The following is a 22131-nucleotide window of genomic DNA, read 5'->3' on the forward strand; positions in this document are numbered from 1 at the left end:
TAGAACCGTAAATTTCCATCTAGAAGTACACACTTGTGTACGTATCAGGTCAGGTGCAGTGTAAAATACGTAATAACGAAAATTAAGGATAACTACAAATCAGCAGTAGCAAGATAACAGGTATTATCCCGCAATCACAGTATACAGCTGTATACCAGATATATAGTTGTTTTTTTAACACAATAAAATTAAAGAGCTGGTCAACGCCTTTACAGGACGCAGACTACGCAAATCAGTAGCAGCAATATAACAGCTATTATCCCGCACTTACAGTATACGGCCATGTTCAGACCAGAAGAGACCAGCTGTTCCGTGACCCGGCCGTGTCACGGAACAGCCGGTCTCTGCCCGGATCATCCGGATAATCTTTCCGGCCGCAGGGTTCTGATGCGTGCGCATCAACGCGTGCCCGCATCAGAACCTCCCACAGCACACAATGAAGCAAGCGGCCGGAGCCGCTCGCTTCATTGTGTGAACTGACAGGGTTTCCTATGGCCGCAATTCATTGAATTGCAGCCTCAGAAAACTGACATGTCTATGTGTATGTCTACGATGTGTATACACTCCGTCCGGGATCCCATAGAAATGTAGGCAATGTTCCACACTGCATAAAGTATGGCCATTGTTGCCAATGGCAACAACGGATGTACTTTTACGTAGTGTGAACATAGCCTACAGTATCACTAGACGTCTAAACACACTGCCTGTCTCACAGCTTCTAAATCTCTGGGTTTTATACTTTCAGCCCTAACAAGGGCTTTTGGGGGTCTCTTCCTACCTAACTTCACCTAAAAGCTTTCTCTCCCTGGTGAACAGCCTTTTACTGCGTTGGCTTTCAAATATTCGAACGCATTTAAATAGCTCGAATAGCGTACTATTCGATCGAATACCTATTCAATCGAATAGTATTCACTCATCACTAATACAGATACGTTCCATATCATGCGTACTTTTCCTTTAAGAGTAAGAGCTTATTGGCTCCAGATTACCGGGCTTCTACTGTAAGTGCAATTTCCAGTGATCTTGTGGGTGTGTTATAGGGGGAGGCACAATATTTAGTCTCCAGCCCTGGTAGCTCACATCACTTCTCTCCTGCTCAGCACAGATGTTGGTGTCTGCTTGTGTAACTTCCACTTCTCATTCAGCATTTCTCTCCTGCAGTCTCTGCTAAGCTGTGACCATATTAGGAGCCGTACTGCACCAATCCGATAGGTAAGTCAATGTGATTATCCAGAAGAAGAGGGGGTCAAAGCTTGTTGACTGCAATAAGCAATGTGATCTCCCCTGTGCCGCCCTTTTATTATTGTTTGCATTGATGACATGTGTTATAGTGTGATACTTAGGTGGAGCTTTACACAGGGTTCTGTATTTGCACAGTATTTTTAGTGGAATTGACACTGATAAAAACTATAATGGAAAAGTTTGCCCTTTTTTTGTGTTTTGGACCCACTCATGACTGCCCAAAATACTACGAGCGATCCCAGCCTAAGGCTATGTTCACACTACGTAAAACTACTGTAGTTTAAGGGGTGGAACATAGCCTTATTTTCAATGGGATCCCCGCCGGAGCGTACACACATTGTATGCGCTCCAGGATCCCATGCGGCGCCGGAAAAAACTGACATGTCAGTTTTCTGCAGCCGGAATTCAGTGAATTCTGGCGCAGAAAAACCTGTCAGTTCACACAGTGAAGCAAGCGGCTCCAGCCGGTTGCTTCACTGTGGGCTATGGGAAGCTCTGATTCGGGCGCGCGCTGATGCGCCGGGGTCACTGTGTTTCGGGGTCACGGAACGTCCGGGTGTTCACGTTGTGTGAACAAAGCCTAAGGTTGGATTCACACTACTTTTTTGCAATCCGTTTTTTTCAAAAAACAGATGCAATTCTGTGCATCCATTTTGATCCGTTTTTCCATTGTAAAAAAAAAAAAAAAAAACAGATCAAAACGGATCAATTTTTTTTAACGTACACAAAAACATACTCAACCTCATTTTTGTGTCCGTTAAAAAAAATGGAAGTCAATTGCATCGGTTTATTTCATCTGTTTTTTGCAAAAAAAAAGATGAAAAAAAGGATTGCAAAAACGTAGTGTGATCCCAGCCTGTACACAAGCTGTAGATTTGCTGCAGATAATGCTGTGTTTCTGCATCAAAGCTTGTGAACGTACCCTTGGAACATACTGTACATGTCACCAAAAATTTTTTTGGACAGACCGTGACCAATAAGGAGAACAAACAAGGAGAGACACGTGTCTGTGTGAGCAAGAAAGCCCCATAGAGTTACATTAAGTGGCCGTCTCATTCACTAAGCACACACTCTCAACTTGTTTTCCTTATTGATCCCAGTCTGACCCTAATCAATGAAAACTCTTAATATGGTGACGCATGTGACTATTTTAAACCTGGTTACTGTGGCTACAGGAGGCTTATGGATTTACATGCCCCTGGGGCATGTGGGCAGCATGTTGGACGTTGTTTCTGTTCCCATTGCCGTTGTTTCTACCCCACTTCTACAATAAAAAAAAAACAACTACTGAATAGGTTTGCTAAGGAATGTTATGTATATGCATCTGATACATTATAGATACTTATAGTTGAGTATGGTGACCTATAGAAGATTTAAGGACATATCCAATATATAGGACACAAATTACTGTGTAACCATGTCCCTAAATCTTATCTTTGATAGAACAGTCCTTTTTGTCAGCCTCCATCCTTGTTAAATATTCTTCCTAGAAAAGCGCCATTCTGATGGCTAACTGCAGAAGTACCTTGTCCATTATCATTATTGTATCAAAAACATTGGTGCATATGGAAAAACAAAAATGAATGCAAATTAGAGGGGAAGTCTAGAGAAATAATGGGATACTGTACCTTGGTGTGGCAAGAACATGTACTCACCTGCTTCCTCTCCCCTTACTGGTGCCAGTCTCTGTCCTCACCTGCAGGAAATGGCTGTGGTGGGTCATTGCTTCCACCAGTGATTGGCTGAAAAGGTATTTCCTGCAGGAAACAGAACAGGAAACTATAAGAAGCAGAATCTGCAGTGTCAGGGTGGCATCAGTGGGGGACCGGGGCAGGTGAGTACAGTATTCCCTTTTTTTTTGTCCTGACACCCTGAGCACATTCAGAAGGTTTTTTTTAATCATTATTTGGGATTCTTCCATATTTTGTATTACTAGAAGTGGGAGCAATTGCTTCCTTTAAACTGAGGTCAAGGTTCAGTTTGCTGCCCTAGCCCTGTATATAAATACCTCAGTCCATAGGTGTCAAACTCAGGCCCTCCAGCTCTTACAAGACTACAGTTCCCATCATGCTTGGACCCCTGCCCTAGTCCAAGGCAAAATGATTGCAGTTCTCCTAGGCACTCAGCATGTGCCGCTATTACTCCCTCCAGCTATACCCTTTGTTGACTATTTGAAATGTTTTAAGGTATCATATTAAGAATCCTTCCCTCATGATCTATACTGTCCCTAACAAGCTCATTTTTAGTATTGTGCATTAGGATACATGAGCACTATGGGGGAGATTTATCAAACATGGTGTAAAGTGAAACTGGCTCAGTTGCCCCTAGCAACCAATCAGATTCCACCTTTCATTCCTCACAAACTCTTTGGAAAATGAAAGATGGAATCTGATTGGTTGCTAGGGGCAACAGAGCCAGTTTCACTTTACACCATGTTTGATAAATCTCCCCCTATATGTTCTATAGGTGTTGTATCAAACCACAGAACTCCATTCGTGCTGCACAGCAGGGTTCACTCTACACAATCTAAATATATGCTAAAAGAAGAAACTTAACATGATGAAAATATGTCGAAAAACTGGACCATGCCCAAGTGTTTCGTGATAATTCTGCATGTTCTATGGAAGCTCAGAGGTGACATCTGACCTCATTGCTATTTCTAGTGATTCTTAGTAACTTCAGCGGCAATCCTTTAACCGTCAGGTGGATCTAATGCATTGTTCATTATTATATTAGTAAAAGTCAGTAAAGTATGAACAGCACAATGTCTCTGTGATCAGCACTAGAGATGAACAAAATTACAGTAAGCTCCGGTTCGCTCGATCCTGAATGCTGAGCATTTGACTCCTGGTGGCTGAAGAAGTTGGATGCCGCCCTAGGAATCCTTAGGCCATAGGCTGTATCCCTAAGGCTCCATCCTACTTCTTCAGCCATCGGAAGTAGTAGGGATTCGGCATGTGTGTTTGTTTAGGATCAGGAAATTAGATTGTGAGTCTTAATGAGGACTAATCTACATCATACTGAATATGGTGGCATTATGTAAGAAACAGGACATATGTTAAAGGGGTTGTCCAGGATTAGAAAAACATAGCGCCACACCTGTCCTCAGTTTGTGTATGGTATTACAGCTCACTTCTACTGAAGTGAACACAGCCAAGTTGCATTACCCCAAATAACCCTTTTTTCCGTCTGGAAGAAGTGCTGAGTGCATGAAACTCACCTGATGTCTCACTTAATATCTCACTGCATGGGATGTTTTACATATATTTAAACAAAGTTGAACCAATGAGATCATTTTAGAAAAATCGGTTTAAGGCTATGTTCACACTATATATAAAAAAAAAAAAGATGGTCACTAAAATAATTTGGGGGAATTTATGAAGTTAGGCCCTGCCCCCAATTGCCCCACTGTATGGTGGGTGCAGAGGTCTACACCTGCTCCTGAGCAGGTGTAGATTTCTGACATGATGTGCTCCTGGGGCAGGTATAAATCATGATAAATCAAGTGCAGGAGGAGGCCACACCTTGCTTTGCCCATCAGGTGAGCTGAGGATACGGATGGCGTATGCCAGGAAGAAGGGGCAAATCAGTGTCTTCTCTCTGGTGTATACCAGGGGCGCAACAATAGTAAATGTCCCCCATAGTGTATTGAATACCAGACATCTTTTGACCTGGTGGATTTTACTTATTGAATGCCCTTTAATTGCGGACGTCTTGGCAATGACATCTGTTACTCTATGCAGTTCACACACATAATTTTTAGGGCTGTCCTTTCAATTCAATGGACCATAAATAATAGCCACACCCAAAGGGGGGTGTAAGCGGCCATCATTCATCCTAAACTTAAATGCGGAATGGCACGGCTTTGCTTTCCAGTGATTTTGGACAGACAGGTTGCTATGGATACGCTATCAAATACTATAATGGTGCGTTTACACAGGCAGATTTATCTGACCAATTTTGGAAGCCAAAGTCAGGAATGGACTTGAAAAGACAGGGAATCTCAGTCTTTCCTTTATGACCTGCACCCTGTTTATAGTCTGTTCCTGGCTTTGGCTTCAAAAATCTGTCAGATAAATCTCTCTGTGTAAACGCACCATTACTCTTTGTCCGGCAGCATCGCCCTAACAACCAGTTGGTCTGACATGATGGGGGATTTTAGCACAGGGCTGGCATGACGTTGAGGTGAAGTAGGGGCATGGAGACTTGGCAGAATACCAAACCGTTGCCATCTCTGGAGTCATCTTCGTCTGGAATCCATTAGATGAATGTGTTTACTTTAAAGGGTTGAATTAACAGCTTCTTCTATACATGCCATACTAATATACTGAGAAAGGAAGACCAGGGCAATGACATCAAGGGAAATTCTCATCCACATTCCTCACATTCATACTGGTATGTCACGGCTTTACTGTATGTACAGTATGTGTCTCCATGGATGAACCCCACGTCACATTCCCAGGGAGCTCTGGTCAGTGTTCAGGAATGAAATCATAGCACAGCGTACGGAAACCACAGAACATTAAATTGTAACCTAGAGGGTGACTGCCCAGGGTTGTCCTGATAGAGATGTCCATCAGAACTTTGGAATAATTTACCAGTCAATCCATGCAAAGTTTTAATATGTATTCATACTATATGGTGGTGGTGTTATTATTATTATAATTTTTTTTTTATTATTGTGATATTATAGACTAGACATGAACCAGATGTATCAGAAACATGACCCACTAGTTAAATCCAGTGCATTTGGAGACTTGAAGGGGGAGATTTATCAAACATGGTGTAAAGTGAAACTGGCCCAGTTGCCCCTAGCAACCATTCAGATTCCACCTTCTATTTTCCAAAGAGTCTGTGAGGAATGAAAGGTGGAATCTGATTGGTTGCTAGGGGCAACTGAGCCAGTTTCACTTTGCACCCTGTTTGATAAATCTCCCCCTTAGTTTGCACTAAACATCTGTTTTAGTAAATTCCCCTGTAAAGAGTCTTCACTGTAATTTTTTTTCATTTGCATCACTATGGTTTTGGGATATTTTGATAGTTTGCGACATTATGGATTAAAAACTAAAACTTATTTAGTGTTTCTTATGGAAGTTAGATGCTTCTTGGCAGATCCCAAAATGCAACACACAATATCCCAGCAAATGTAAGGTAACTTTATACATGGAAGCACAGCCGCATACTGTGGGGCGGATGTTCTAAGGTTATAATTAGTTTCTTTGTGATGCTTGCGATTGTTTCCTGTAAGGACAGCGGTCACCAGAAGCACAGTATACGGCTCCTATTTCCTATACATCTCAGCTCTGATAACTCCTTCAAATTCAAAGGAATTGTTGAAACGGCTCCAGCAGCAATGCACAATAAGGGAGTATACAGTTATTGTATCATAGGTGGGGGGGATGTTTCCTTGCTACATCTTATCTCCAATGCTGTCTGTAAGGTATATTTTTTATTAGTAGTCTGATCTATCGCTGACATCATTAGGGTTTAGGCTGTGGTGCTGTCTTTGTATTACTTACATCACTCTGTTCAGCCGTTCTCCTAATATGCAGGAGAATAGGATTCTTGCCACACCCCTCCCCCCGCCCTCCAGCTGCTGACTGACAGTTGACTGTCTATACACAGCATGGATCAGCAGCTGGTGGGTGGAGTTTTCTGCTACTCATGAATATCCAGGACTACTGGGCTCATGCACTTACTTACTTACTGTCCATGTTATTCAGCAGGATATCTCTGGAACAGCTGCACAGGACAATCTAAGTGATACATCATTCTGTTTAGCTTCTCTGTCACTAGTTTATACCACCCTGAGACAGGACAGCATAAACCTACTAAAAGGGTTTATTTAACCCCTTCACGTCAGTAACATTTATATATACGTTCCTGACTGACAGGGTTCTTGATCTGAGCGGGAGCGCTGCAGAGGGAGCGCTGCGGCTTGCATCACTAAGTCCGGGGCCGCAGGACAGGTAATGAGAGTCGGCTGTGATCCCGCAGCCGACTCTCATTAACTCCTTAAACGCCGCAATCTACAGCAATCACGGCATTTAAGGTGCTCAGTGACAGATCAAGCATCTGTCACTGAGTGATTTCATCTGCCGACAGGCGGGGGCAAGCTTCTTACCTCCGTCCTGCTTTTAGGCATGCTCTATACATAGATCGCCGATAACACTGATCTATGCTATGCTATGGCATAGCATAGATCAGTATATGCAATCTAATGATTGCATGTTTTACAGTGAAAAAAAGTATTAAAAAAAGTGTAAAAAAAAGTGTTATAAATGTATTTTCAAAAAAAACCTTGTAAACTCCCTCCCAATAAAAGTTTAAAAGACCCCCTTGCCCATTATAAAAATAAAAATATAAATAAATAAACATAATACATATTGTAGCGTGCGGAATTGTCCGATCTATTAAAATGGAACATTATTGTTCCCGCACGGTTGTAAACGGAAAAAACTAAAAAACGCACCAGGATTGCTGATTTTATTAAATTTATATATCACAAAAAAATTCATAAAAAGCGATCAAAATTTTTCTGTTACATCAATATGATATTAATAAAAACTAGAGATCTTACACCGCAACCAGCTCTGTAGGTGGAAAAATAAAAGCGCTATGGCTCTTAGAAGGCGGGGAGGAACATTGCATTAATTTGACCTGCACTTTTGTGCATCAAAGGGCTCTGTCTTGAAGGGGTTAAAAAAACATGAACACTGAACACCTCAGTGTGTTACAACAATCTGTGTTCAGCAAACAATGTTACAATCTATGTTACAACAAACAATGTTCATTTAGCCAATAATGAGATATAGACTGATTTTGTTAGGACCAGAATCAACATTTCACCAGGACTTTATCCATCATAGAAATCTAAAGAATCGTACAAAGAGGAAACTTCAGACTTCAGAGGTCCGATAACCAGATGTGTAGGAGGAGGGTTGGCAATCCTCATGAACAGCAGTAGTATCAAGCATGTATGAAGCTTTTGTACACAATGGTCATGGGATCTCTGGTCTTTTGCAGAAGTTAGACCACACAGCGGGTTGACTTTGGACTAATTTTTGCACATCTGATGAACATTACAAATCTACTTTAACATTTAGGATTTGTATATTGCTTAGTTATAGGGGGTTGCCCGAGATGGTGTCTACTACTGCAGACCTTTTTTCTAATGGAATAGGCTTACTGCAGGAAACCTGATAATGACCGACATCAGCGATCTCCTGGATGACGGTCATTGCACCCCCTAAATGCTGTAATCAACAGCGATCATGGCATTTAGATTGTTGTCTGACAGGTGCCCACCCTGCTATAGCTTTCATCTCTGGGGTGCCAATTGGTTAACATGGCAACTGGAAGCCTTTCTAAAGTTCTCTATGGCTCCCATGTAAACTCTACAAATTTTATAGATCAATGTAGGGTAATTGAATCACATCAAGCTGTATAAGCAATCAAATAATTGTATATAAAAGTCCTCTATGGACACTTAAAAAGTTGTAAAAAAATCAAAAATCGAAATAGAATACAATTTTTTTATCCAGTCCCATCCACCTTAATATTTTAATGTAATTTAATACTTTACAATGTTCATAGATACAACCTGTCCCACAAAAACAAGCCCTCATGCAGCTATGTCTATAGGTAGCGAATGCAGAGGTAAGAAAGGGGAGTCTGGACGGGGTCGGACATTGTTTTCAAAGGAGTGGGGAAGGAGGTGGCTGAACATAACATGCACCTACCTCCCTACCTCCAAGTCCCCCGGCCACTTCTTGGTCTCAGTGGAAGCCTGGGTTGTGACATGTCATTTCCGCTTAGCCAGTCAACGGCCGTAGTGGGCTCCCGCATCGGCCGCTGACTGGCTGAGCGATCCTGACACTTCATGTCCCTGGTTCCTGCTTAGACCAGGAACCAGCCGGGGAACCGGGAATCAGAGCAGGAGACATCGGACCCCTGCGCTGGAGCCAGGAAGGTAGGTGCAGGGTGGTATGTTTAGTATATAGAGAATATACAATGCTGTCCTATATAGAGAATATACAATGCTGTCCTATATAGAGAATATACAATGCTGTCCTATATAGAGAATATACAATGCTGTCCTATATAGAGAATATACAATGCTGTCCTATATAGAGAATATACAATGCTGTTCTATATAGTGAGTATAATGCTGTCCTATATAGGGAATATACAATGCTGTTCTATAAAGAGAATATACAATGCTGTCCTATATAGTGAGTATAATGCTGTCCTATATAGGGAATATACAATGCTGTCCTATATAGAGAATATACAATGCTGTCCTATATAGTGAATATAATGCTGTCCTACATAGAGAACGATGCATTTCATGGGTGCGCTGCTTTATTTTGCGCCTTAATAACCTTTATAGATCAGTTCCAGAATACACAATAAAACTGCTGATCCTTCATAGAATTAAAGATTTATATCTTAATAATTCTGTTGCACGCGTCCTAACCTCAGTGTGTGTAGGAAAGCCCAACATTTTTTAGCTTTATAAATTACACTTTACAATGTTAAAGGGGAATGATCAGCAGGTTAGACAAACCTTATCTCCTGCTAGCTCCCTTTAAAACTGAACGAGACATACCTTCATCCTCGGCGCCTTGTGTGGAATAGGAGCAGAGGCAGCAGACCGCTGCTATCTGCTATGGGCTGCCTGGACAATCTAGGGATCACCAGGGCAGCCCCCCTGCAGCTCCCCGTGACCGCCCCCAGACTCACCTGCTCACTGGCGCAGGGAGTAAACGAGCGTCGGCAGCTCCTCCAGTCGCTCCGTGTAATCAGGGCTTTAGGCTTGTGACCACTTTCTTTTGCAAGATATTCTTCACTCGCCGCCATGTATATTACAAAACTTTTTTTTACTGACAACAAACTTCCTATAAAGGAAAAAAAGCCCTGAAGCTGAGTCAGACGCCGCATGGTTATATCTCATGTAATAAAGTAAAGCGAAGCCATAATTCTTCCTAATCATTTTAGCACCTAATAAATGATGAAGTTGTTGGAGGGCGCTTATTTCCTCGGCTGCAATGATACAAGATAATGAGGGCTGAGAGTCCTCTGTTTATATCACTTTGTACAAGGAACGTTTGACTTTGTCCAGTCCCTCTTCTGCTGTATCTTATCAGTCAGGTTCAAAAACCAGCCAAATACCGTATATACTGTCCATCTACTTTCTGACTTAGCTCTCTACACCGGGGTATTGATATCGTGGATTTTACTTTCATAAATCAGACAAACAGCCATTGTCTTAGTCTTTCTTTGGAGAACCTTGTGTAAGTCTTTGTCTATATGTTTCTCATAGAGGAGATCCTGCTCCCTGATCCTGCTTGTGATCCACCATCCTCTTCTCCGACTTTCTCGCCCATCCACTGTGTCTTCAGGCCCCGCCTCTTCCAGAATGATTGACAGCTGGAGTAGGTGGGGCCTGAAGATACATCGGCTGAACGGGAGAGCTGGAGGAACAGGATGCCGAATCATGTTGTGTAAAGGCACTGTAAACGAGCGCCAATCTCACTGACCAGCGCTCGTTTGCGGCCCTCCTGGCCCGACAAATCTTCATGTATGAAAGGACTTTTAGAAGCAGCAGCAAATAAGACATGGTAGGACAGAACAATATAAGCTGTGCATCAAAAATTGGAGTTATGAAAAAAACATCAACCTGTAACCATGTCTCTCTGCTTTTACTTCTCCCAAGCTCTTTCTTTTTTTTTTACCCCTTTTTCCATAGACTTGTATAAGCAGCTGTAATCTGATCCCTCAGTGAGGTGATTCATTTCAAGATAGATTTAATGGGGTATTCAGGGACAAATTAACTTTTCAAAACAGGAGATCATGGGGAAGGGGGAAGTCTGACCCCTGAACCCCACTGGCAATCTCTGTATTGGACCCCCCTTGGTTCTGTTATGAATAGAGCCCTGGGTCGGCGCACAACCTGCGGCTGTATTCATTCCTATGGAGCAACAGAAAGAGCAGAGTACAGCGCTCTTCTAACGTTCTCGGCTCTTTCCGTCGCTTCATAGGAATGAATTGGGATGCAGGTCACGTGCCGACACAGGGCTCTATTCATAACAGAGCTGGCGGGGTCCGATACATAGAACAAAAGTAAATTTTTTCCCAGAAAGCAGTTTTTTAGGAATGAAGGGAAAGGGTGGGGGCAGAAATGGAAGCTAGTATGCGGAGAGAGAAGCATTCCTAGGCATGTACGCATTAGAACCGAGAGCAAAGCCTGTCTAGAGTCACATACAGTTCCTGCAGTGCGGCTAGAGGAAGTCTTTACATGGTACCTTAGGTCCTTGCAGTGTTTCATAATCTGGACATACTTTAAGTGGGTGTACTGTACATTGTGCTTAGAGTTTATTTGACTTAAGAGTGATATATAGAATATACTAAGTACATTAGGTGTCAAAACATCTAAAGCTTATACAGGAAATGTCAACTTTATCGTAAGAAAACGGTAATGACAATGTTCAGATGCACTGGCTGCAGAAGTAATAAGGATCTATGTCCAAATAAAGGCAGATAAATATGACAACTAACACTTGAAGCCATGATAAACATTACCATCCCCCACCAATTACAAAATATCATGTAATAGGATTGCAGGCATCATGTCCTCCTATTTGAATGTGTCAATGAAATGACATCACGTCCTGTCTCAGAGATACAGAGCTACATATCCTAACAGACCTAACTTTTGTGGTCACAGATCATAACGTAGGAAAAAAACAGGGTAAGGAGGCTCGATCCATTAAGTCCATTCTCAGTGGAGACTCTTGAGTGAGTACTCCATTGAATTTTTTGGCTGCTGATCTCCTTGAGTTCAGTGATTGGTGTGTTTTGTTGGCTGATTTTTCATTGCCCCTGGTAGCCAGAATCCTGCTCCACACTGACGAGGGGCAAATACCCTGAAACAGCTGTCTGTGGATGGATGGCTAACCTTGGTACCCTTGTCATGTCGCAATACTCGCCACAGAGTTAGACTCTGACGCAAAAGGGGCCACCCTGGTATTTCCGTATTTATGTTCCAATTCTTGCAACCGAGTGGGACTTAAGGGGTTACCTATCAGGGTGGTTTGGTGAACTCCCCACTGGGAGGCACACCTTGGCCAGATATCCCCCCAGAGAAGGCTGAGGCTCCACGGACCTTTTTTTTGCAGCCCTGGAGATGGTTGAAGGAGGTATAAACGGCCGGGTCACAGAATGGCTTATAAATTGGCAATAGTAAATAAATTATGCATAGTGGTTAAATGACCGACATCAGCGTGATCACTCATATCAGTCATTAGCGGTGAGTGCTGACTGCAGGTAGAAGCCCATACTCACCAAGTATGACACACATAGGCTCATTGTATATCGCTCCACTCCTTGTGGGCTGTACATGTACAGTGCAGCGTTACAGGTCTGTCTTAATAAATGATTATCATTTCTCTTTTATTCCTAAATAAAACTGGGTGTTACTGGATTTAGTGGCTCCTTACACAGTGTGACATTGTTCAATCAGTGCTGATATTATCCAACTATAGGGGGGGATTGATAACGCCCAGTTGTCAATTTATTCAAACACTTCTGAGAGGAGGAAGGATTTGTAAATTTCTAAAAGTAAAGGAAATCGTGTTCTTAATGTTACATATGTAGAAATACCAACGAGGCAGGAGAAATCCCTGTGTCACAATGTGAGGAAGGAATCCGAGCAGCGGACGTTCCTTTTGCTTTTGTACGCACATAACTATGCAGTAACATGGAATGTGTTTCGCTCCGTCCTGATCCCTTTTCATCAATCACTGAGTCCCAGGACACATTTACATAACGTCAGATGCAGTGACCTGCGTAACACATAGGCTGTATCATAAATAGCATAGTGAATACTGGGTAAGGAATCAGAGGTTCATTAAAGTGAACAAGTTAGAAAAAAAATATGTTTTAGGCTGGGTTCACACTACGTATACAGTATATCAGTCAGTATTGTGGTCCTCATATTGCAACCAAAACCAGGAGTGGATTGAAAACACAGAAAGGCTCTGTTCACACAATGGTGAAATTGAGTGGATGGCCGCCATATAACAGTAAATAACGGCCATTATTTCAATATAACAGCCGTTGTTCTAAAATAACAGCAAATATTTGCCATTATATGGCGGCCATCCACTCAATTTCACCATTGTGTGATCAGATCCTTTCTGTGTTTTTAATCCACTACTGGTTTTGGTTGCAATACTGACTGAAATATACTGACTGAAATATACGTCGTGTGAACCCAGCCTAAAAGTTGTAGGTACTAGAAGAAACAGCGATTCCCATGAGAAAGTGTAACTATCATTATCATCATAGTGATAGTTATTGACATAATAACAAGTGGGACAGTTAAGCAGCTAAGGATCTATATTTATGACATTAAGAGTTATGTCATGCACTTTATTTAACCCTTAGAGGACCGGGCCAATTTTTATTTTTCACCTAAAAACCCACATGAGCCCTTATTTTTTAGGCCACTAATTGTACTTTACAATGACAGGCTGAATTTGTTCGTAAAGTACACTGCAAAAGCAGGAAAAAATTAAATATGTGGTGAAATTGAAAAAAAAAAAAAAAATTTTTATTTGGAGGGTTTTAGTTTTTACGCCGTTCGCCCTGGGGTAAAACTGACTTGTTATATATGTTCCTCAAGTTGTTACGATTACAACGATATGTAACATGTAACATATAACTTTTATTGTATCTGATGGCCTGTAAAAAATTCAAACCGTTGTTAACAAATATACGTTCCTTAAAATCGCTCCATTCCCAGGCTTATAGCGCTTTTATCCTTTGGTCTATGGGTCTGTGCGAGATGTCATTTTTTGCGCCATGATGCGTTCTCTCTATCGGTACCTTGATTGCGCATATACAACTTTTTGATCACTTTTTATTACAATTTTTCTGGATTTGATGCGACCAAAAATGTGCAATTTTGCACTTTGGGATTTTTTTTCCCTTACGCCATTTACCGTGCGAGATCAGGAATGTGATTAATTAATATTACGTGCGCGGCGATACCAAATATGTTTATTTATTTATTTTTTTAACATGGGAAAAGGGGGGTGATTCACACTTTTATTAGGGGAGGGGGCTTTTTATTAATAACACCTTTTTTTCACTTATACTAGAAGCCCCCCTGGGGTTAGGGTTATTCCCCCTGGGGTTAGGGTTATTCCCCCCTGGGGTTAGGGTTATTCCCCTTGGGGGGCAAAACAGGGTACCCCAACAAAACCCTTAGACAGGCCTACCAAAGGGCATTGACCACAGACAGACAGGAATTACTTGTCCCCAAGAATAGAGACACAGGGGAGAGTACCAGTAGAATCATTGGGACATTTGACGGACACTCCACAGAAGTCAGAAACATCATTGCTAGGTACTGGCATATACTCACCAAGGACCCAGACTTAGCCACCATCATTACGGAGAAACCCAGCGTAACATACAGGAAAGGTAGACGCCTAAAAGACAGACTCACAAGAAGCTACCTTGCACCCATACCACCTAAGGCTATGTTCACACTGCGTATGAATCCGTCCGTAGTGCGAACCGTGAATATACGCACATAGTTTTGAGGTTGATGCGTTCGCTTGGAAGTATACGATATACGCCCACACAATGCACACTACGTATGAGCTTACGGCCGGATCGTATACGGCGCCGTGAAAAATGAACAAGACCATTGTTTGAGGACAGAAATGTTGAAACTCACGGCCGTGGATTTCCATGCGGTCCAGTACGAAATACTTATTACATTGGCCTGTGCTTTGAAGTCCCCCAGACTCAAGCAATTGCGCCTTACTCTGAGATACTGACCTGTCGGTATCCCTCTTTTGAGGGGGGTAGGATGACAGCTTTCCCAGTGTAGCAGGGTGTTTGTGGCTGTCTCTTTCCTAAACACTCGGTAGCTAATGTATGGTCAGGCTGTATCCGGATCGACAGGTCCAGGAACGTAGTATTCAGATGCAGCTGTCAACTTTGACAGCTGCATCTGAATACTTAATTAGCGGACAAGCGGCACCCGGGACCGCTGGTACAGGTACGCCCAGGGTCATCTAGGGGTTAAAGGAGAAGTCCGGCAAATTTTTTTATTAAAGTATTGTATTGCCCTCCCAAAAGTTATACAAATCACCAATATACACTTATTACGGGAAATGCTTATAAAGTTTTTTTTTTCCTGCACTCACTACTGCATCAAAGCTTCACTTCCTGGATAGCATGGTGATGTCACCTCCTGGATAAAATGGTGATGTCACTTCCTGGATAACATGGTGATGTCACTTCCTGGATAACATGGTGATGTCACATCCTGGATAAAATGGTGATGTCACGACCCGACTCCCAGAGCTGTGCGGGCTGTGGCTGCTGGAGAGGATGATGGCAGGGGGACACTGAGCACCACCCTGCCATCATCCTCTGCTTTAATAAAAATATTCACCGGACTTCTGCTTTAAAGGGGTTCTCCAGAAAAAGAAAAAGAAAGATTCAGAACAACTGGTGCCAAAAAGTTATACAGATTTGTAAAAAAAACTTCTATTTAAAAATCTTAAAGTGAATATTCCTCCCAGAATTTAAGAATATTCCCATAATAACTGATTTATGAGATGTATGAAGAACGCTGCCAGTATTTTACAATGTTTTATCTGACCATTGAAGTGTGGAGAATAATTGTTCTATGGAAAAACTTAATGTCATTAATATGTAGATTAATTAGGGTTTTTTCTATGATCTTATATCTTAGAGGGCCTTCTTTTGGTCTTTTGATGAACCACAATTTTTAAGGAAAACATGTTGAGACTTTCTGATATATTTAATTTATTTATTGTTGGTTGGTTTTGTTGTAGTATTATCCCATTTCTGGTGTTCATTTTATATGTCACTTTTGTGGTTGGAGCATTTATATTGTAGTAAGACAGATTGGTAGGGCATGTTCTGCAACCATTAAAAAGGTTACAGTATAGGGGGAAAGGTGAGGAAATCTATTGTCATCATCTATTTTCAGTGATTTAAACCTGTGTTATCTATATATAGATTTTATTGTAAAACAGAGGAAACTATAAAAAAGACAATTGGACGCTTTTAAATCCAAACTATTCGCAAACTTCCTTCCTATATTTCTTTAGGATGCAACAAAGCAAAGGAAATTATTATATGTGTCTCTAGGTAGCATGTATCTCAGATTGACATTGTTTCTGATCTCCTGGCTTTCCTGGGTTTAGTGATATCACATAAGTTCATTTCTTAAGCAGAGATTTTTGGCAACCTACATATATAAAGGAACGTCTGATTGAATACCAGGCCCGTAAATATCGTTTTTTCGTTTGTATATGTGAAGCCAAAAACTAAATAAGGCAACGCTTCCAAACTAGACTCTTGGGCACAGTGCATCTCTAAGGAGAATACAAATTCTAACCATGTTACTTTTCGTTTTAGGATTGTCAAGCATGTCGGGAGTCTAGACATAAGAAGATCCCAGGAAGAACAGAACATACACTTCACGAGAACTCCCAGCTATTCCAGAGCACCTTCTATAAGGATTACAATGCTGCAGCTCACCAGTCAGGTACATCAGGCCATTTCTACCCATAAGCAGTTCTGGTGGTTGTACAATAAAAAAAATAAAATAAAATTGCTCCCTGTGGTCATCTTGGAAGGGTACCTTCTAAGACAGTCATGTCAAACTCTGGCCCACGGGTGCCATTATTTTTGCCCCCCCATGCTTTTCCATTGCTGTGTTAAATCTGGCCCTCCTGACATTGCAGCAGATTATAATATAGGTGGTCCAGATGGCCACTCAGACCGCCCATATTATAATCTTATAGGCCGCAGGCTACTATATAGGAGAATATTTTAGGGACTGGCTTCTGTATAAGACACTATTGGGGAGGACTGGCCACTATATAAAACTATTGGGGAGGGCTTGCTACCATATAAGAGACTATTTTAGGGACTGGCTTCTACATAAGAGACTATTGGGAGGGCTGGCTACTATATAAGAGACTTTGGGAGAGGGCTGGCTACTATATAAGAGACTATGGGAGAGGGCTGGCTACTATATAAGAGACTATGGGAGAGGGCTGGCTACTATATAAGAGACTATGGGAGAGGGCTGGCTACTATATAAGAGACTATGGGGGAGGGCTGGCTACTATATAAGAGACTATGGGGGAGGGCTGGCTACTATAAAGAGACTATTTGGAGGGCTGGCTACTATATAAGAGACTATGGGAGAGGGCTGGCTACTATATAAGAGACTATGGGAGAGGGCTGGCCACTATATAAGAGACTATGGGAGAGGGCTGGCTACTATATAAGAGACTATGGGGGAGGGCTGGCTACTATATAAGAGACTATGGGAGAGGGCTGGCTACTATATAAAAGACTATGGGAGAGGGCTGGCTACTATATAAGAGACTATGGGAGAGGGCTGGCTACTATATAAAAGACTATGGGAGAGGGCTGGCTACTATATAAGACATTATTGGGAGGGCTGGCTACTCTATAAGATACTATTGGGAGGACTGGCTACTATATAAAAGACTATGGGAGAGGGCTGGCTACTGAATAAGAGACTATGGGAGAGGGCTGGCTACTATATAAGAGACTATGGAAGAGGACTGGCTACTATATAAGACATTATTGGGAGGGCTGGCTACTCTATAAGATACTATAGGGAGGACTGGCTACTATATTGAACACTATTGGAAGGGCTGGCTACTATATCAGACACTATTGGGAGGGCTGGCAACTATGTAAGACACTATTGGGGACTGGCTACTCTATGGCACACTATCAGGGGGGCTGGCTACTATATTGGGCACTATTAGGTTTGCTGGCTACTATATGGGTCACTATCATTAGGACTGGCTACTATGTGGGGCTCTAATGGAAGGCCTGGCTAGTATGTGGGGCACTATTGAGAGGGGGGCTACTACATGGGGCACAATTATGGAATTACCTACTGCTTGAGGGATATAATAGGTAACTACCATGTGGGGACAATTACATTAGGATAGGCAGTGCCAGGAACGCCGCACACTGCTCTAAAAGTGCCGGAAACACAGCATACAATCTTCATTAAATATCAAGGTTGGCCCGCGACAAGGTTGGCCGTGACACTGTGTATTTGTAGTTTGACACCCCTGTTCTAAGATACTGGGGGGGGGTAAGGGTGCTAGTTGTAAGCATCACGTACAGGTGAAACTAGGCCCACATGCCATGTTTAATAGCTTCCCAATGTTGCGGTAATGTCAGGTAGCTATTGAAGATTTGCCCACATGCAATGGTCATAAAATTGGCCTGCCCCCCCCCCCCCTTTTATCTCAGAGACTATACTTTCAAGACAGTAAGTTGTCGAAAGTAGGGAAGTTGTGTCTTTTTTTATACAGAAACTTCCTTCAAATGGGTGGTCCTATCTGGACAAATATTCTATAAGCAAACACTATTACTAAAAACATGTAGCATGGGGGCAGAAGAGGCAATAATTCCCAGATCTCACAACAAAATTAAGAGGCTGCTGTAAGCTGGATCAGACTAATATTAAACCAATGTGAGAAAGGGGTTAAAGAGCCCACATAATACATCACACATCTCACTTTAATTCAGTTACCAGATAACAATGGTTAAAGGTTGCTTCTGTAAAGTCCTAGGGCCAGATTTGTGACCCTGAAAAATTACCTGATACCTCTATCATCTTATAAGGCTGGGTTCACACTACCTTTTTGCAATACGTTTTTTCACCCGCCTTTGCATGCATCCGTTTTGATTTGTTTTTCCATTGACTTCCGATATAAAAAATGGATTAAAACGCATCTTCTTTTTTTTTTTTAACATACACAAAAACGTAGCTGACCTTATTTTGTGTGCGTTAAACAAAAGGATACGCTTTGATCCATTTTTTTTTATAATGGAAGTCAATTGAAAAACGAATCAAAACGGGTGCATGCAAATGCATATGTTTTTCCATCCGTTTTTTGCAAATGAAAAAAAAAAATGTAATGCAAAAACCTAGTGTAAATTAATCAAGCTTTCTGACCTTAAAGTTAGGGATGGTCCGAACCTGGTTCGGGTCGGGTTTGTACGAACCCGAACCCTCGGAAATGATTCCCGCTGTCTGCCCTCTCCGTGGAGGGGGTGGATACAGCGGGAGGACCGCCTGGAAAACTGGGATACAGCCATAACCATAGGCTGTATCCCAGTTTTCCAGGCGGTCCTCTCGCTGTATCCACCCGCTGCACGGAGCGGGCAGACAGCGGGAATTTGATGCCGAGCGTTCGGGTTCATACGAACCCGAACCTCGGCAAGTTTGGACCATCCCTACTTAAAGTGTCACTGTTGTTTAATTATAATTTTTTTTGCAGAAATCAATAGTACAGGAGATTTTAAGAAACTTTGTAATTGGGTTTATTAGCCGAAAAATACATTTTTATCATGAACGAGCAGTTTGAAGCTCTCCCCCCTGTCTTTATGGTTCGCTTATGGAGAGGGGAGGGGTTGGGGGAGATGAGGCACCAAAACAGGACAACAAAGAGTTAATTTACAGCTACATTACCGGGCTATCTCCTCTGAAGTCAGCAGTGACCTCTCTGACCTCTGAACCGGCTTTCACACAGGTCCGGCCGTGTAATCCTTTGTTTTCTGCTCTCTGCTGCCGGCTAATCTCCCTCCTCCCCCTCCCCTTTTCATAGATTACACAGGGCTAGACTGAGGGAAATGAGTTGAGATTTCCTGATAATGAGCAGTGAATGAGAGAGAGGAGGAAGAGGGGACCTGGGGAAAGTCTTTTTGAATGCAGATAATGGCATATTTGCCTAATAAACCCAATTACAAAGTTTCTTAAAATCGCCTGGACTATTGATTTCTGTAGTCCCATTGTAGTCTACAAGAGCAATATTCTGCAGAGATAAGTAGAAACAGGTAATTCAATCGGTTGTAATCCAATCCAGCAAAGATGATCCAGCACCGATTGGAGTAGAAAAAACTTTTGTCTTAATTCAGAACTTCATACTGAAATAAAAGTTTACGGGTTTTGGCTATTCTCCTTGCTCACAACATATGTCGTTTTTTCTACTTCATTCGGTGCTGGATCCTCATCACTGTATTTGATGGTTTCTGGACTTAAACCTTCCGTGCACCTGTATTAGTTAGTTGGTTTGAGCTTCTACATTTGTTGCTACATCGTGTAGATGTAATCCAATGTTTAACAGTAAAACATAGATATGAAATGTTATATTCTTGCAATTTGTAAGACATTTCATTACTTTTCTAGATGCCTGCCCTGTTGAATACTACAAGCCCCTATTATAATGCCTCCTGCAGCATCGATGATTTCCGGAACAAGGTCTACTCCACTGCCTACTCAATGTTCACAGTATTCGGTCTTATCGGTAATATCTTTGCTTTAGTTGTCCTGATAAAGACCTACAGCCAGAGGACAGCTTTCCACATCTACATGCTCAACCTCGCCATCTCCGATCTGCTCTTCATCTGCACCCTCCCACTGAGAGTGGTCTACTACGTCAGCAAAGGGCACTGGTACTTTGGTGATTTTCTTTGTCGGATCAGTTCATTTGTCTTCTACGTGAACTTGTATTGCAGCATTTTCATTTTGACAGCTATGAGCGTCACCCGCTTTCTGGCAATAGTGTTCCCGGTTAAGAATCTAAAGTTGGTGTCCATAAGAAGAGCAAAGTGGGCTTGTGTAGGAATATGGCTCTTTGTTACTTTGACAAGCTCACCATTTCTAATGAGTGGGTCATATTACGACGCCCAAACCAAAATTCCCAAGTGTTTTGAGCCGCCACCATCTGCGGGTACAAAAAAAATGGTGCTCACTCTCAACTACATCTCCTTTGTCATTGGCTTCCTAATTCCTTTCATCATAATATTGGTGTGCTACACCATGATCATAAGGACATTGCTGAAGAGTTCTGTGACAAAACAGCAGTCTTCAAGAAGGAAGGCCATTCGAATGATCATCATTGTTATGGCTGTGTTCTTCCTAAGCTTTATGCCGTATCATATCCAACGAGCCATTCACCTCCACCAAAGTAAGCACTGTAGTGAAGAAACCTTATGGGAGCAGAAGAAGGTAGTGATAACCTTGGCTCTTGCAGCCGCAAATTGCTGCTTTGACCCTATGCTCTACTTTTTCTCTGGCGAAAACTTTCGAAGGAGACTCTCGACCTTCAGGAAGCACTCTGTCTCGAGCATGGTACCGGAGAAACGAAGGAAAAAGTCCGGGAGCTTACATGACAAGTCTGAAGTCTTTGCTAATTTAGAGAAGCAAGACAGTGATGAAAGTTAGGTTCTATGGTCAGGTATAGATTGGAAGGTCTGACGACCCATGTCAATGCTGCAACTGAGCTAGATGGGCTTGTGGTGCATGCATTTATTAGAGGTCATGCCCAAAGTGTCATCCACGAGAAGACTGGAGTGTTTTTGGCCAAGAGACGAAGGAACCTTCTTTGCTTCAAGCTTTTCTACATGTATGCTATAGATTATCTTCTTGTTGAAGAACATAAGCATTTCTTGGTAGACTAGTACCCTATGGATAAGCTCAATGCTATTTTTGTGGATAATGTACGCCACTAACTTCCACAATGAATGTTTTGTTGCTAAAGAGCATCGTTGACTTTTTTTTTTTTTTTAAGGTTCCATAATAAACCTTTACTCAGGTACAACATACAGATGTTGCACTATACAAAGTAGCTATAATTGACCACTGGACCAATTGTAAGACCATACAGCACCGTTTTACACGTGTTTGGCGGAGACATTTGGTGTAAGTAGCAGTGCCTTTCCTATGGGATGTTTCTCCGTAAAGCACCACTGAATTCGTCAACGTACTTC

At 42.1% G+C, this 22131-nt stretch overlaps 1 protein-coding gene and 1 long non-coding RNA gene across 2 annotated transcripts in view; one reads left to right on the plus strand and one right to left on the minus strand.

The window, feature by feature from the left end:
* Positions 1-10129, minus strand: part of LOC138803062 (uncharacterized) — a 34288-nt gene extending 24159 nt beyond the window's left edge. Inside the window, exons 1-2 of the long non-coding RNA XR_011364853.1 lie at positions 9988-10129; positions 2898-2999 (exon numbers count right to left, since the gene is read on the minus strand). This is a non-coding gene — a long non-coding RNA (uncharacterized lncRNA). The remainder of the gene's footprint in view (positions 1-2897; positions 3000-9987) is intronic.
* On the plus strand, positions 1104-21917 carry CYSLTR1 (cysteinyl leukotriene receptor 1). Its single transcript, XM_069986893.1, has 3 exons — positions 1104-1212; positions 16714-16843; positions 20549-21917. Exons 2-3 carry the CDS (start codon positions 16823-16825, stop codon positions 21584-21586), a joined length of 1059 nt encoding a protein of 352 aa, XP_069842994.1. The 5' UTR covers positions 1104-1212; positions 16714-16822; the 3' UTR covers positions 21587-21917.
* The last annotated feature ends 214 nt before the right edge of the window (positions 21918-22131 follow it).

This window comes from Dendropsophus ebraccatus, chromosome 10 (genome assembly GCF_027789765.1).
Source record: "Dendropsophus ebraccatus isolate aDenEbr1 chromosome 10, aDenEbr1.pat, whole genome shotgun sequence".
NCBI lineage: Eukaryota > Metazoa > Chordata > Amphibia > Anura > Hylidae > Dendropsophus > Dendropsophus ebraccatus.